Source organism: Nasonia vitripennis (assembly GCF_009193385.2).
Source record: "Nasonia vitripennis strain AsymCx chromosome 4 unlocalized genomic scaffold, Nvit_psr_1.1 chr4_random0008, whole genome shotgun sequence".
Taxonomy (NCBI): Eukaryota; Metazoa; Arthropoda; class Insecta; order Hymenoptera; family Pteromalidae; genus Nasonia; species Nasonia vitripennis.
In genome coordinates, this window is record NW_022279644.1 from 672,686 (window position 1) to 690,429 (window position 17,744).

General features: G+C 46.7%; 1 protein-coding gene across 12 annotated transcripts in view; it reads left to right on the top strand.

Annotated features, from left to right (window-relative positions):
• LOC100115246 (trithorax group protein osa) overlaps nucleotides 1–17,744 on the top strand; it is a 411,563-nt gene that overhangs the window by 177,574 nt on the left and 216,245 nt on the right. For all 12 annotated transcript variants that reach the window (XM_031930083.2, XM_031930084.2, XM_031930092.2 and 9 more), the window contains one exon: nucleotides 1,510–1,551. In XM_031930083.2, coding sequence (XP_031785943.1) covers nucleotides 1,510–1,551 — 42 coding nt within the window. The remainder of the gene's footprint in view (nucleotides 1–1,509; nucleotides 1,552–17,744) is intronic.

Below are 17,744 nucleotides of genomic sequence, written 5' to 3' on the forward strand. Positions count from 1 at the left end.
GTAGGCAAAGCAAGCTCTGCGCAAGTGGCCCTCCGACACCATATCCCTACAGGTACTATCATTGAACAATACTTCCGTGGGTCCCCTTAACTAGTCTTTTCTGGCTTCTCCTTTGAAGTTTGACATTTCCATACATCCCCCATCCACCGAGGTGATTAGGGGTTCAGGATCAAACTCGTCTCATTCATTCTGTACCTTCCGACCGTCTACTTCCTGCGGCATCATCCAGTCGTCTACTTCGTGCAGCATCGTCCAGTCATCCTCTGAACAGACTCAACTTCGACAGCTACGGTTCTCTGCATCAGGTGAGGGAGTCATGGCTCAACTCAGTTACCTACGTTTCTCAGCACCGGTTTAAGGAGCACTTAGAGGCACTTAACCCTAGCTCCTACGTTCTTCGGGCAAGGGAGCATTTCGTATCTACTACTTAATGGCCTCCCTCTAGCAATAGTTTTGCTCGGCTGTTTCGCCTTGTCCTTCCCTTCTTTTCTTTTGTCATTTCTAAACTTTTTAAGAATAATCCTTACGTAGTTGTTTACTGCGCATTAATCATACTTCGACGTCAGCATAGCTGTCATCATTGACTTTGGTGTCACTCTGGTCTGGAGATAATACTCGAGTTCTTCACGCTGCATTTGGTATCGCGAACCGTCACAGAATACATGCTCCACATCTTTGTTAGCGTCTAAACAGACTGGGCAATTTGGCCGGTCCTCTATTTTAAATCTGTGGAGGTCGGCCTGAAAGCATCCGAGTCCCGTCAAGAACTGCGTGAGTTAGTAATTTTCTTCCCCATGTTTTTTCCGTATCTACTCCTCTATTCTTGGTATGAGGCGATATGTCCATCGCTTCTTTTCATTGGAATTCCATCTTTTTGCCACTCAGTCATTGTCTGCTACCTTGCGAAGTCCCATATTTTATTCTGCGTGTTGTCGTTAATCCGTCTCTTTGCCTCAAATATGTCCTTTCTCTCTATTGCTAAAAGATCAATACATGGCATGCCTGCTATGATGCAGACCGCATCCTCCGATACCGTGCGGTAAGCCGATGCTACCCTTAGTACACTTTTCCGGTACACTGTCGATATCTTTCGTGCATAACTTGTCACCAACGTAGCATCCGCCCATATTGGAGCCCCGTACAAAACAAACGATGTAATTACACTGGGTATGCGTAAAGTGCGTTAACTTCGTTTGTGCATTGGCCCTCCTACATTTGGCATTTACCTTAATAAAGCAACACTAACTCTTGCTGCCTTATCTCCCACTATAGTCAGATGCTTTTTAAACGTGAATTTTGCATCTATATTAATGCCTAGGTATTTAATAGTTGGTCGGGAAACAATCTCGATGCGATACAATTTAACCAAATGAATCTGAAAATTCAACCTTAAGGCAACATTCAGAAAAAATTTAAGACTATGAGAGATTATAACGAGATTGATAATCTTTTAATATGCCAAACTGCAACCTCTATAACGATAATTAGTATTTTTACGTTTTCTTACAGGTATACAACAGTCACGTGTCACAGGATCCATACAGGTCTAAGGTTCGTAGTTTAATTCCTCCATATATCTATAATGCATCATTGCGCTCTGGTTTAAGTTTAAAAAATTGTAGTTTGTTAAATGATGCTCACGTTTTAAGCTTCTTCAAAGCAAAATCTGAAAAATTAAATTTTATTAAATTAAATTTTTTTGTTAATTCATGTAGCACTCGTATTGTCGATGTTGCCGGATGGTTGCTTCCACCATTCGTCAGGTTTGAAAAATTTTCAGAGAGAGAGAGAGAGATAGAGAGAGGGAGGGAGATAAAGAGAGAGAGAGAGAGAGAGAGAGAGCGAGAGAGAGAGAGAGAGAGAGAGAGAGAGAGAGAGAGAGAGAGATTAGATTAATTAATTTTTACATTATGTTGTACGATTCAATATGTACAGGAGAGTAGTAAAAGTACAAAAATAATAAGTTTGAGGCATCTGTTTTAGTAGGTGTGTAGTTTGAAAGTATGCTAACGTGAAGATGGGTTAAGCGAGAGTGAGCAAGTGTGTAAAAGTAATTTTTAGCTAGTTTCTTGAATACTGCGATGGATGTAGTGTTGCGGAGGTGTGATGGCAGGTTGTTCCATAGGTATGAGGCGCTGATATGAAACGAGTTCCTCAGCGTCTCCGTCGCGAAAGTAGGGATATCCTGAAGTGTCACTTCCCCCCTAACAGGCCTGAGTGCTACGCGAAAGTCGAAGTAAGCCAGTACGTATGATGGTACGGCAGTGTTAAACATTTTTCGTAAGAAACAAGCAGTGAATACTTCCCGCGTCCGGCAGTGGTAAGCCACTGTAGCTCAGGTCACAGTATACAAGAGAACAGTAGTCAATAAGGGGAAACAGGAGCGCTTGCTCTAAGTGCTTGCGCAATCTGAGATCGGTAGTTTTTCTGAAAAAGTAAAGCCTGTACATTAGCGAGTGAGCACGCTTACACACTTGTGTAACGTGCTCCTTCCACGTGAGTTTAGAGTCAAGAACCAATCCCAGATTACGCACAGAAGATTCAAAGCTGACCTGGACAACCCCAAGTTGATATAGGTGTTAGCTATTGAAGGTAGTGCATTTGTGTAGTAGGGGGAGCCCAGGACAATTGCTTTGGTTTTGTTAACATTGAGTTTTAGCTTGTTCTGTGCAGCCCAGCCCATTATCCTCTCGGCATTAGCACTCATCCTGTTTGATAAAGAATTGAGCTCCTCAAGGTGGCATTGACTATAAATTTGCAAGTCATCCGCATAGGTGAGATGGGAAACATCGGTATCAAGACAGAAACCGATGTCGTTAATGTACAATGCGAACAGCAAGGGACCCAGAACGAACCCCTGCGGGACGCCGATGTTAAGACGCCGAGAGGAGGAACGTTCGCTATTGTCACCAACGACAGCCTGCTCTCTCCCAGTGAGGTAGGAGGCAAACCAGCGGATGACCTGCTTTGAGAAGCCGAAGGTGGAAAGCTTTCTCAGGAGCCTGACGTGACACACAGTGTCAAACGCCTTGCTAAAGTCAAAGAGAAGGAGAAGTGTTACTTTCTTTTTGTTTATCCCGGCCCTGGCATCATCAGTTATCTTAATTAGGCCAGACTGAGTGCTGTGACCAGTGCGGAAGCCTGTTTGAAGATTATCTAGTAGGAGCCTTGATTCAAGGTATTCTGAGACTTGCCTGTGCACCAGCCACTTCAGGGCCTTGGATAGAAAGCAGAGAAGTGAAATCGGACGGTAGTCAGTCACGGCTGTTGGTGAACTGACTTTATTGAGTGCGCGCACAAGTGTCAATTTTCAGGCAGATGGGAAGCAGGGTTCGCTCAGGGACAGGTTGAAAATATGACTTAGTAAGGGAGTGAGAACCGACAATGCTTTTGAAATAACAACCTGTGGGATGCCGTCACTTCCCCTGGCCTGGGTGTCAAAGTGCGAAACCGCAGCCAACACGTCCGATTCCGTTATAGTGCTGAACTCGAAGTCTTCCGGGAGCTGTGGTAAATCGGGATGGTAATGGGGCCTTAGTGGCAGAAATTCCAAGTTTCTCCAGCTCTCTCCAGATCTCGGCAACGTCGGTCAAGGTAGATAGGCGTGAATAATAATAATTTAGCCTGGCTTCCTCGACTTGTTTGTGAGCATAGTCTTTAGCTAGTCTGTAAATGCGGAGATCCGAATCAAGCCTAGAGTCCCTGAAACGCCTGTAAAGTCTATCCCTCTAGGATACAAGGTCACGAAGAGCCGTGGTGTACCACGGGTGACGTTGTCGTCTTGGTGTCACAGTCCGCAATGGTGCGAGATGATTGACGGCGTTCGTTAGATTAGCGTTAAGTATAGATATGCTTTCGTCGAGTGATGACGTGGTGAGAGATGACCAGTCACATGTGCTAAGAAAGTCCCTTAGCTTCTCGGCGCTGATTCCTTTAAAGTTTCTGTAAGAGTATGTGTTAGGTACGTAACGTGGAATCTGTACGTCGAGAGTGGCCGTTATAAGGTCATATCCGTTGATGAAAGGTGAGTTTGTCTTCCAGTATGACAGCAGGCGATCCTGACCGTCGATTAGACACAAGTCAAGCCAGGTATCAGATCCCTGTTTGTGGTGCGTGGTACCACAGGGAACGGATGAAATGGAATTTTCATCAATGAAGGCCTTGATGAACTTAGCATCTTCAGATGAAGAATGTTGGTCAGAGTTGAAGTCTCCCATTATGACCTTAGTGGAATAGTTGTGCATGTGGGTTGTTAGTTGGTCTATGAAGTTAGAGCCTTGGAAGAATGGAGCATGAGGTGGACGATACACAACCCCCACGAAGATAGGAGAGACTCCTTTTGCCGATACCTCACAGAAAAGATATTCAGGCTTGCCTGACTTACCAGACCATTCACCGTCAGATGATGAAATAACGCTAACTGTCAGAGATTTGTGTATGTAGAGGGCCACACCTCCTCCGTTTCTGTTTCTGTCTCGTCAGTAGGTAGTCGTCCAGTGAAGGGATGGACGTTACCTTGTCGCTTAACCAGGTCTCAGTAACAGCTATTACGTGGAATGGAGAGCGAGTGGATAAGAAAAGCCTGATCATCTCAATGTGACCCGTAAGCGAGTTCGCATTAAAATGACAGACTCGTAGACCTTCGAACAGAGATACCTTAGAACCAGATGAAGACGTGGCAGATGAGCTTAATGGTGGGTGTGGTGGAATGATGTGTGTGTGTATTGTATCCTCAGTGTTGGTCGATATTGGCAGTGGGCGGAAACCGGGCTAAAAAAGTCTCCAGCTCGGCGTCGGTGTTGATGATCGTAGCACGCTCGCTATCATCGTTACAGCGCATGTAAAGTCTCCGCTCCCTGACAAACGTTCGGCAGCCCTGCCTCTTCATGGCCTCCAGCCTAGCCCTTGTACGCAACTTATGGACGTCTGAGGGGAGCAGCTCGTTGATGTTTATGAGCCCTTGATGGTCATTACTCAGAGCTTTAGCCTCCTCCAGCAAGGTAGCGTCCAATTCGCTGATGTGTAGTTGCGTTTCCGGGCTTTGGCGATGACGATCGAGCGTGCAAGTGCACTTGAAGATAGGGTAACGGCTAGTAGTGACAGTCTGCCTTCACCCCTGGCGGAGCTGTTTGTAGCATCAAGCCTCCCCATGGTCCTGACGGATGCTACGTCTCTTCTAAGGACCGTGGGGTCAAGCGCGTTTACAACTGAGAAAGCGAGTAGATGCAGCGAGGTTTCACGGGTATAATGCAAACCCGTGACAACGACCACACAGTTTGAGGTCTGCTCCTGGCGCCTCTTGACCTCGGCCAATTCACTGCGTAGGCTGCAAATCTCCGCAGTGTTGGGCACAGTGCTGCCGCTGTCCTGCTGCATCGTCGGGCTCCTCGATGACAGATCTTGGATTTGTGCCTGCAGCTCAGTGATATCGGCGATTTCCCTAAATCCCGCGAAAAATATAAATTTTGAGCGTTATATAGTCACGAGGCGTTGAGCACGAGATGCTGGGAGGCACGGCGTCGCACACACAAAATAAATGTAACTGTGAGCTTTTAAAAGAGAAACTTAATTTAGTATAAGTAAAATAATGACATAAGTTTCTCTTATGCATATGAGAAAGAGGAGGTTAATGAGCAACTTATAGTTTATCATTATGTTCAGATCAAAGATTTATCCCGTTTAGTATCTAGCCAACTTTTAAAACAAAAAGTTAACCTACACATTTGCAATCAATGTTTACACTATTTTCGCAATGAAATACAATTACAGTCACACGAACGCGACTGTTCACTACTAAATAAACGTCGAGTAAACTTGCTAAATTCCAAAATCTCAATCCTGTAATTCCTGCATACAAATTCAGAATCAGAATTAGAATTCAGAATCAGAAAACATATACGCATGTCAAATTTTATTACGATCGGTCGCGTGGTTCCAGAATCATAACGGTATACGTACATACACCACACACACACACCCATCCGTACGGACATTTTCTAAAAACGCATGATTCGAACTTTAAACACCTTAAAATGTGTGTCTACGAAGTTTTAGTGCAACTGAAAATTTTACTATTACAAAGCTTTCTCTAGGAGGAAGCAAAAAGTGAGTGAACATAACAGGAGAGTGGACGCCTCCCGATAAATGCGTTAGTAATTTCGCTTGTCATAAAAAAGTACAACAATATTGTATCATATGCGATGCAGCATACTATGTCAATTGTTTAGTGCAAAAATCGTCGGACTTTAAAGTCATCAGTGGAAATTTGATAATGTGGCCAGAATACCGCAGCAAAAACATAACCTCTAAGATCGATAAAGAAGATCTAAACGACACTACGAGATTTCTGATAGCCCAAATAAATAAAGAAGTATTAAGTGAAGTGACAGAAACAGCCCAAGATGGTCTTAACATAAACATAGAAGAAAAGTACAAACTGGTGACAACAGAAAATCTCTTACTGAAGCAGTTAATTAGTAAATTGCAAGAAAATACCTGATACTTAAAGAAAAAGTGCTAGTAAAGCAACAAGAAAATGCCACAGCTAGTTTGTCATGCGCAGAGGTGGCGTGTTTTCCAACACCACTGCAAAAAAGGTACCTAAGATAACCGTGAAAAAAGTCGGTGACAAAACTGTAGAAAAATAATAGAAAAATAATGTATTATTTACTGAATAGAAGATTCAGACTAAAAATATATTCGTAAATAACAAGGATGAATTAATCATCAACTGTTTAAACAGTGAAAGTGTTACCCTAGCTGAAGATGTGCTGAAACATAAACTTGAAGGTGTCTGTAAGATTAGAAAAGATAACCTCAAAAACCCAAAAATCAAAATCGTTGGAATCAACAACTATTAAAAACAAAGAAATAAAGGATCTTGAAGACGATATAAACGAGAGGAATTTTGGAAGTTTCGTGAACAAGGGTAAAGTACTACAAATGTACAAAAACAAATCAAGTAAACTATCCACAGTACCGATGGAGGTTCCTGCTGACATCTACAAATTTGTTAAAGAGAACAAAAGCAAGATTTTTGTTGGTTACCAAAATTATAAAGTTTATGACTCGATAAATGTTAGACTCTGCTACAATTGTGGCAGATTTAGGCATAATGGCAAAAAATGTCAAAATAATTTTGCTTGTCTTAAGTGTGCAGAAAATTACAAGACCAGCACCTGTTCGAGTAATGTTATCAAATGTTTCAATTGCAATTTCTCAAATAGTAAATACAAGACAAAACTCGACATTAGACGTGATCAAAACGATCCTGACATATGCAGCATTTTTAGAAAAAAAAAAGTATGTACATGCTTTAGGCACTGATTACCCTGTGAGGCCTATCTTACCAACGGTTATACTATCTTACCATGAACAGAAATCTACAATAGAGATACAAAACCCATCAACACCAAACGTAATGAAATCACAACAACCACAAAATTCTAAGAATCGAAATTAAGAACTGATAGATACAACCAAGTTACAACGACCACATCAACCTAAATTGGACAAACAACTGCAACAGCCATTAATCCAGCCAAAAAGTGCAAGGTTAAGAAGCGGTAAATCTTAAGTTGATAAAATGGATACTATTGATTATCTAGACATAATACAAAAGGATTTAATGTTTAATGAAAAAACATCCAGTGGTATTTACGGTATAAACAAGGTAATTAGTAATAAAAATGAAAGTCAAAATATTATTCGTAAGCCTTATCGTCAAACCATTTGTTGTTATTCTCACGGAAACATCTGATCAGGTAAATTACAATGTTTTTGATTTAAGTGAAAGGGACTACGAATACAAGTCATATGATAATGAAAGTAAGCTTAATCGAAATGATAGAGTTATTGTATAGTAAATAAAAACTTAATTCAAATCACGGAAATTGCTCAACAGGGTAGGATTAAAATTGTAAATACTAGAATAAACTTAAATAATAATATTAATATTAAAATCTCATCCATGTACAGATCACACGACATACCTAAGTTTGAGTTCATCGTAGACCTAAACAAATATTTGGAAAAAAAGAAAAACACTAAAAGTCATCTTGTTATAGGAGATTTCAATATTGACATATTAGATTGCGATAACGTAAGTCAAGAATTTCTTTGCTCCCTTTTCGAAAAAATTGCAAAGAATTTCTTGACTCTCTCTCTCTCTCTCTCTCTCTCTCTCTCTCTCTCTCTCTCTCTCTCTCTCTCTCTCTCTCGTTTACGCAATCCTGGACCAGTTAAGGCAGTGCGCCGTTACCGTGACTTTCGCAGTTTTGACCCTGCAAGTTTCATCGAACAAATGGACTATATTCGTGGACAAATCTTAGATCGACTAGCCCCTTTTATTAAGCGCCCGATTCGCAAACGTGTTGCTCCCTGGTTCAACGCGAGCTTGCGGACGGCATGCAAGGCTCGTGATAAGTTGTATGACACTGCAAGGCGCCGTAATAGCCACGCTCTTCTTGTAAAATATCGCCAGATTCGGAAAGAATTAAATATTAAGATTAAGCTTGCGCACGAGAAATTTATCAACAATAAATTAAGCCAAATAACTGACCATGCAGAAAGATGGCTATTCCTGTCCAAACTTGGAATTGTCCGACCTCGCACTAACACTGCCCTTAGTAATTTGAAAGCCGAGGAGTTAAACGAATTTTATGCGTCTGTTACCACATGTCACCCACCATGCTCGTGGATGAGCTACAAAACATCTTTGCAATCCCTCTGGTTGACTGCTTACCTATTTTTGAATTCGTACCTCTCGACTACTCTCTAGTACTTCAAACTGCTACTGAATATCTAGGAAAAGCTAAAGGGCGCAGCAGTGACGACTTATCACTACACTACTTCAAAGATGTCCTTGGCTATGTCATGAAAACGAAGACTGACATTTATAACGATTCTCTGCACTCGGGAATTTACCCCTCCGGCTGGAAAAAGTCTCTCATTATCCCATTAAATAACATTTCATAGCCATTAACCTCCTCGGACACCCGGCCTATAGCTAATCTGCCGCATTTTGCCAAGATATTTGATAAACTTGTGACAGTACAGTTAAGGGACTTCCTTGAAACGAAGAATCTTTTCACTTGCTACCAATCTGGGTTCAGAAAATACTTTAACACGTAATCTGCATTAATAAAAATAGTCGAGGACATCAGAATTGGCATAGAGAAAGGCCTAGTCACCATCCTTATCTTATTCGATTTTCGGAAAGCTTTCGATTCTATCAGCCACACAGTCTTATTACGAAGGATGAGGGAGATGAACTTCTCCGAGAATGTCATCAGATGGTTCCACTCATATCTGTCTGACCGATCGCAATCAGTCTTGGACCTAAATGGCTTGCCAACGGAATTCTTAAACCTATCATCTGGCATTCCCAAGGCTCCAACCCGGGGCCTGTGGTGTTTCTCATCTTCGTCAATACCATAGTCCGCTCATTGATCAATTGCAGAGAGTCATGTATGCTCTTCGCGGACGATTTCCAAATCTACTTGCAATGCACACGTGACGATCTGCCAGAGTGCATTGCGTGCATTGCCCATGACGCAGATGGAGTAGCTAAATGCGCCAACGATAACGGTATACAGTTAAATGCTCAAAAAACCGTGGGAGTAGTCTTCGGCTATGTGTAAAATCTCATGCGAATCGATTTGAACTCCTTGCCTCAGATCGTCATTGATGGCACACCTATTCCATTCACCAAATCAGTGAAAGATTTAGGAGTTAAGATTACTGACGATCTATCATGGAACAGTCATATCTCATCAATCTGCTCTCGGGTCCATGGAGTGCTGAATCGTCTACGATTTAGGACATACTACTTATCTAGTAGCAAACAGTTGCAGCATTAATCTTCCCGCATTTAGACTATGCGTGCAATGTGTTCTGTGATCTCTCAGGATACTTAGACCTCAAAATGATGCGTCTTTTTAATACATTAGTCCGATTTATATTTCGTTTACCACGCGACGCCAGGTTATCACCGTATATTGCTAAACTAGGGTGGCTTCCGCCGGACAAGCGTAGAAGGTGTTTTTTGGCTGTAACAACATACCAGATTTTAAAAACTTCAAAGCCTTCTTATCTTACCCCATTTCTACCGCCATTAAGCAGTGATATCCGAAGATCCTTGATGAATCACTCCTCGGCATTCAATATACCTACCGCCACTACTACGACTTATTTTAGGGGGTTCAGTGTTCAGGCGATGACTCTATGGGATTCCATCTCCTGCAACATTCGATTGAAACCATCTATTGCTTCATTCAAAGTTGCCCTATTCGACTACCTCTTAAATAATTAATTAGATCGAGCTTTAAACTGTTAACTAGTGTTTAGCATCAGCGAGTAATCAAGTGTTAACTAGTGATTAGCACTCCGATAAACTGTGATCAATACCGCTTTAAGTAGCCCTAAGCACCTCGTTGTTAACTACGTTAGTATTTCAAACTTCTATTTTAGCGAGGAATCGAGGTGCAGGGTTTCGCGCACAATAAAGAATAACACCTTCTCACTTATAGTTTTTCAAATTAGACTTTATTACTAGACTAATATCACAAACTTCGAGATCGCGTGGCGGACAGATTGCTGTGTGTCGGTGTCGTACTGGCGGACGATGTGTCGCGTGCCGTTGCCTATGACCAAGAGAGCGAGCGACTTGCTCGTCTCCGGCAGGAAACGCTCGGGGGAGGGCAGCGCTCTCTAGTAGATCGCCCGAGGCTGAAGGAGCTGCTTGCGGCGACCGCGAGATGGTGCCAGCAGTCCGGGTGGAGCAACCGCCACAGGTACTCCCCCCTTAGTGAGCTTCCCCTGGGAAGCGAACGAAACCCTTTTCTGGACGACGGGGTGATCTGAAACAGAAGGTCTTGTGTCGCTGTTGGACGGCACGAGGTCTTCTGACTGGACCTCGCTGTTGGACGGCCCGTTGTCTTCTGACTCCTGGTTGACCTGGCTCAGCTCGGACGCTGGTGAGGGTGCCGTTGGTGCCGTGGAGCTAGGAGGCGTCAGCGGGTCGGATGTGTCCTGGTGGGCTGGGATGAGAGCGTCGGTGGTGACAGCCTTCTCCACACCGTTGACCAGGATGATGTAGACCTTCTCGCTCATCCTTCGAACGACCTTGAAAGGGCCGACGTACGGCGGGACCAGTGGCTTCCTCACCGAGTCGACGCGCTGGTAGACGTGGGTGCAGGTAGCCAGGAGCTTCAGCCGGAAAGGCTTGTAGTTGCCGTGATGAGAAGCCGGAACTGGCCTGATGATGTTGAAAAGCTCCCTCAGCTTCCCAGCGAAGGAGCCTGGGTCTGCGGGAGCGCTGTTGGTGACGAAGAACTCTCCAGGGATGCGCAGGGTCGTCCCGTATAACATCTCCGCTGGAGAGGCCTGGAGGTCTTCCTTGAGGCAAGATCTGAGACCCAGCATGGTGATGGGCAGCCTGTCGGGCCATGGCGAGGATTCCTCACACATCAAGGCAGCCTTCAGGGTCCGGTGGAACCGCTCGATAAGGCCATTTGCCTGAGGATGGTACGGCGTCGTATGGATCTTGTGAGAGCCAACAATTCGAGCGAGTGAAGTGAACAAGGCGGACTCGAATTGGGTGCCCTGGTCAGTCGTAATGGTGATCGGAGCACCGTAATGAGCTATCCAGTGCTCGAAGAAACTCTTGGCGATGGTCTCGGCCCTGATGTCTGCCAGCGGCACCACCACAGGCCATCTGGAGAAGCGGTCGATCATCGTGAGGCAGTAGCGAAGGTTCCCGACGAGTGGCATGACGATGATGTCCATGTGCACATGCTCGAACCTGTTGTCAGGTACCTCGAACGATGCGAGAGCTTCTCGGTTGTGACGCTGGACCTTTGAACGTTGACAAGAGTCGCAGGAGCGCGCCCAGGAGCTGACGTCCTTGCGAATACCAGGCCAGGCGAACTTCTCAGTCAGCATGCGGACGGTGGCTCGCACACTGGGATGAGCTGGGCGATGGAGCAAGTCAAAGGCGACTCGACGAAGCTGAGCTGGCAAGTAAGGACGGACCACTTTGTCCAGGACGTTGCAGTAAACGCTGTGACCTAGGATGTCGAGCTGTTGGAGAGCGAGCGTGCCTGCCTCCAGGAGATGTGGGAGCTCCTGGTCGTCCTTCTGAGCTGCAGCTATGGCGGCCGGTTCGAGGGTTGACGGCATGCTGATGGTCGAGCATGGCCTCGAAAGCGCGTCAGCCACCACGTTGTCCTCGCCTTTGACGTGCTGGAACCTGGCGTTGAACTGGAGCACGTAGTCGAGATGTCGTTGCTGCCGGGGCGTTGCCTTATCCGCTGGTTTGGCAGCTGCGTAGACCAGCGGTTTGTGGTCCGTCTTGACGACGAACTCACGTCCCTCCAGTATGCGACTGAAGTGCTTCACTGCCTCGTAGACAGCGAGAAGCTCGCGATCGTACGTGCTGTACCTGGTCTCGGTTGGTGACAGCTTCCTGGAGAAGAAGCCTACAGGTTGCCAGCAGTCGTCAACCTTCTGCTCCAAAGCAGCCCCAATGGCGATGTCGGAGGCGTCGGTTGAGAGCGAGAGAGGCGCCGTGGGAGAGAGGTAGGAGGCCCTGGAAGCACCTGCAAGGCTGGCCTTAGCGACCTCGAAAGCGGTCTCAGCTTCTGGCGTCCACTTCAGTACCTGTCGACTGCCCTTGTGGATGCCCCTAAGAAGCTCGTTGAGTGGGGCCTGCTGTTGAGCTGCATGCGGAATGCAGCGTCTGTAAAAATTCAGCATTCCCAGGAAACGTCGTAGAGCTTTGGGCGACTCTGGTCTCGGAAAGCTCCGGATTGCATCGATCTTCCGCGCTGGTGGTCGGAAGCCCTGGTTGGAGACGGTGAAACCCAGGAAATCCACCTCGCTCTGACCAAAGGCGCACTTGTCGATGTTGACGGTCAGCCGTGCCTGACGCAGGCGCTCGAACAGTGCTCGCAAATGTGCCTGGTGCTGTTCGTGATTCCTGGACATCACGATGATGTCGTCTATGTAGGCCCGCGTAAATGGAAGGTCTCGAAGGAGATTATCCATGAAGCGCTGAAACGTCTGCGTAGCATTCCGGAGGCCTAGAGACAGAGAGCAGAACTCGAAGAGTCCGAAAGGTGTCGTCACCGCCGTTTTGCAGATGTCCTTTGGGTCCATTGGCACCTGGTAGTACGCCTTCTCCAGGTCAATGACCGAGAAGACGTGGCACTCCCGACAGTCCTGCAGAAGGTCCTCTATCCGCGGCAAAGCGTAGCGGTCCGGGATGGTCTCGGCATTCAGCTTGCGGTAATCGCCAGTGGCGCGGAATCCTCCCTTCGGTTTGGCCACCATGTGAAGGGGGCTGGACCATTGCCCTGAACCTGGGCGGATGATGCCTCGCTGTAGCAGCTTGTTAAAGATCTCCTTCGCAGCTGAGAGACGCTCGCCGTAGAGAGGACGAGGACGAGAATGGACCGGTGGCCCCGTTGTGTGGATCTCGTGCTTGACCTCGAAGCCGGTGGGCGTAGCACACCCCTCGTGTGGCTGGGCTAGATCAGCGAACTCGGCTAGCAACCGCTGGTATGCGTCCGGACTGCCACTGGAGCTGGGGCCTGCGACCACGGAAACGCCGTGGATGGAAGTTGCCCGGATCTCGGCCGGGGTGGAGATCATCGTGGCCGGGTCGATGAGGCGGCGATGCTGGAGGTCCACCAGAAACCCTGAGTGGTGAAGGAAGTCCGCCCCCAGGATCGCCACAGGAACGTCCGCCACGATGAATGGCCAAGGGATGGCACGGCGGAGTCCGAGGTTGAGTGTCAACAGGCGCCTGCCGAATGTGTGTACCGGGGTGCCGTTTGCCGCCACTAGTCGAAGCGGCTGGACGTCGAGGTTGCGCTCTCGCACTGCCGAACGGGGCAGGAGCGACAGCACCGAGCCGGAGTCCACCAGGAAGCTGGTGTTCGTGGTCCTGTCGAGTACGTGTAGGCGGTTTTCAGCACACGTAGGGCTGTCGGAGACCGCCAAAGCTCCAGGCAGCCGTCCTAGTTTCCCTGGTTGGGCTGGAAGGAGCAGGGCTGTCTGCAGTGCGTCGCCTGGGCTCCGAATCGTTGGTGGTAATAGCAGTGGTTTGGATTCCCTGCTGGAGTTCGCGACCTTGAACGGCTTTGACGGCCACCCTGTTGGCTGTTGCTATGCTGTCCTCGCTGGTTGTTGCCCAATTTCTGGATTGCTTCGAGGGTCCTAGTGGTTGCGGAAGCGATCTCCGCCAACGAAATACGGATGGCAGCGAACTCGGCGACAAGGCGAGGGTCAGCTGTCCCGGCAGACGTCGTCGCAGCAGCAGCAGGAACAGGTGGAACAGGAGCGGGCACTCGGACCGGTGACTGTGCTTGTCTGGTGCCCGGGTGCACTGCGTAGGTGGCTGGCCCAGTCTCGACGATCCCGTCGGCTACCTCTGCGAGCTCGTCCAGGGGGCTGTTTCGCAGGATGCGCAGCATTTTTGCGACGTTGTCCGGCATGAGGTCGAGCCAGCGGACTCGGAGCGCCTCGTCGTCTATGCTTCCCGCAGCCAGAGCGCGCATGTGACGCAGGAGTTGTGATGGCTTGCGCGTGCCCAGCTCTAACCCGGTGAAGAGCGTTTGCAGCCTCTTCTGCGCCGTCAGGCCATAGCGCTCGAGAATGCGCGTCTTCATGTACAGGTATTTGCCTGAATCGGGCGGCGTGCGCATAACGTCCAGCATGTCCTGGACGACCTCCTGGTCGAGGCTGGAAATGAGCGTGTTATAGCGGTGCAGGTCCGATAGGATTTGGTTGCACCCAAAAATGCTCTCCAGTTGGAGAAACCAGGCCTCGGGACAATGCTTCCAAAATGGCGGCGTTCGAATCGCCACGTGGCGTAGCGCAGCGAGATCAGCGCTGGGGCCGGTCGTGCTGCCATTACCTGATCCTCCCGGGTTTGTCTCGCCGGTGCCGGTGCCATTGGGAATGTCTCCGCTGCTGCCGCCGCCGGGGCCGGCCGGGTTTCCGGGATCGATCATGTCGACTGCGTCTTTGTCGTCCGAGTCGAGGTTTTCGCGGAACTCCTTCGTCTTGTCGCGAAGCGTGCGGTTTTTGTCACCGCTAACTCGGCGTGGAGTCTCCGTCGCACTGAGCTCTTTTTTTTTTTGTCTCTCTTACCGCCCGCACTGAGTCACTGTCGATAAGCTCGTGTTCGTGGGGGTGCCCGCGTGGCCACTGAAATCCGCCGCGATCACGTCGGGGTCACCAATTTAGCGAGGAATCGAGGTGCAGGGTTTCGCGCACAATAAAGAATAACACCTTCTCACTTATAGTTTTTCAAATTAGACTTTATTACTAGACTAATATCACAAACTTCGAGATCGCGTGGCGGACAGATTGCTGTGTGTCGGTGTCGTACTGGCGGACGATGTGTCGCGTGCCGTTGCCTATGACCAAGAGAGCGAGCGACTTGCTCGTCTCCGGCAGGAAACGCTCGGGGGAGGGCAGCGCTCTCTAGTAGATCGCCCGAGGCTGAAGGAGCTGCTTGCGGCGACCGCGAGATGGTGCCAGCAGTCCGGGTGGAGCAACCGCCACACTATCATAATTTGTTATATCTTACACAACATTGTTTTCCTATTGAAAGCATATACATCTATATTTATATATTGGTCTCTACTTTCTACTTTCATGCGTAAATTGTTTATTATATTATAAAGTTTATTATTGTATCATTTATATGCACCCCGGCATACGGTTCTGATGGGCCTTGCCCGTAATAAATAAGTTTTCTTAACACGTGCATGAAGAAGACCCGTTTCCATGCCTCTAAAGTGAATGGCAAGCTGCTCATTTCGAGCATGCGGGAGGGAATCATTCCCTCCCGCTGCAACGTGAGAGAATGGCTATTCCCTCCCGCTACTCATAAACACTCAAAAACACTCAAAAATAATCAAATTTTTGAAAATTTTTGAAAAATATTGATATTTTTTGCAAGAGAGTGGTTTGCGACTCAAATTGCGCAACTTATCATTCACTCTATATGCATGGAAACGGGTCTTCACAGGCACTTGTCAAAAAAAGTACAGTGTACAACAAGGGGGGGAGGGCAATTTCTACCTCGGGTGAAATTTGAGCACTCGTCTCCGTCTCGGGCGCTTTCGGCGCCCTCGACTCCAACTCGCGCTCAAATCTCACCCTTGTTAGAAATCGCCCTTTCCTCCCCCCCCCCCCTAGTTGCACAATGTACTATTTCAATCAATCAATCTCTCTAGCGGTGGTAGTGAGTCTATGAAAACATTTCTGAAAATTTTTCAAATCTGACGAATGGCGGAAGCAACCATCCGGCAACATCGCCTTACAATTGAGTGTTACAATTTCGAAAATTATGAAAATTTCGAAAATTTTGAAAATTTCGAAAATTTCGAAAATTTTGAAAATTTCGAAAATTTCGAAAATTTTGAAAATTTCGAAAATTTTGAAAATTTCGAAAATTTTGAAAATTTCGAAAATTTTGAAAATTTCGAAAATTTTGAAAATTTCGAAAATTTTGAAAATTTCGAAAATTTTGAAAATTTCGAAAATTTTGAAAATTTTGATAATTTCGAAAATTTTGATAATTTCGAAAATTTTGAAAATCATCGTATTACCAGGTAGCTATTTCGTGCTTTATTATGTAGAAGAGTAGAAACGCCGGTTTGTGTGTCGGCAAATTCGTCCGTGAAACGTGGCATGGGTGTTGTATCCGGGAGTGATCGATTAAAAATTTCGAAAATTTTGAAAATTTCGGAAATATAGACACACACATCCATCCTATAGGTTGCAGAGTGAGGAAAAAACTGTTCCCTTATGAGGAAAATACTTTTTTCTCCCAAGGGAGTAATTTTTTTCCACTGCTAAGAAGAACTCGATTTTCCATTTATTTTACATGCATGGAAAGTGGCTTTTTTCGTACACGTATCATGAAAAATTATTGGGCCACTTATGAAAAATTTAAACGAGTTAACCCCTTTTACTGTGGACAGCAAGATACAAATATAGAGCACATTGAGCTTTTTTGTCATTTACGTTTTGACACTCATCAAAAATGGGTCAGACTCAAAGCAGTGCAGGATACGTTTCACTCCCAGATTGCAAAAACAAAAAAAAACTATGTATAAATTATCTCTGTTTTATGAAAAAGCAACAAACACATCAGCTTCAGTCAGTCCTCGTAGATCGCTCGCTGCTTGAACATCACCTTCAGTCAGTACTCATAGATCATTCGTTGTTGCTTGAATGTCGCAAATGATTGGATTTTAATGAGATAAATCTTCTCCCTCGCCCACTTCATGGATGACTACGTGGGGTTGCGCCTTCTCTCTGGCCAGCGTGGCCATCACCTGCTCGAAAGCAGCTCGCACTCTTCGGGATTCATCACCTAAGCAAACAAATTTCCCCAGCTTAGGTTCACAGCCTTTTGTGCTCGTGTTTTTCGCGGTGACGTCGATGGGTTAGTATTTGCCATGGCACGCCCGCGGTTGTGCGAACCCTTTAGACGACTAGGCCTTCTCTTCACTGTGTCGACCTCAGTTCCAGGGGTCTCTGACGTAGGCCTCGTGCGCCTAGCCGTGTACACCTTCTTCCTCGGACGGCCTCTCTTTTTGGTCGCAGGGTTTTTTACGATCACGCGCGTCTTTCTCGCTCGCTTCGAACGCGTTGCGACAGAGTTTCGCTCGTTTCGCGATGGTGCTTCGCGTGCACCCGCGTCTACGCTTGCATCCCGCGGC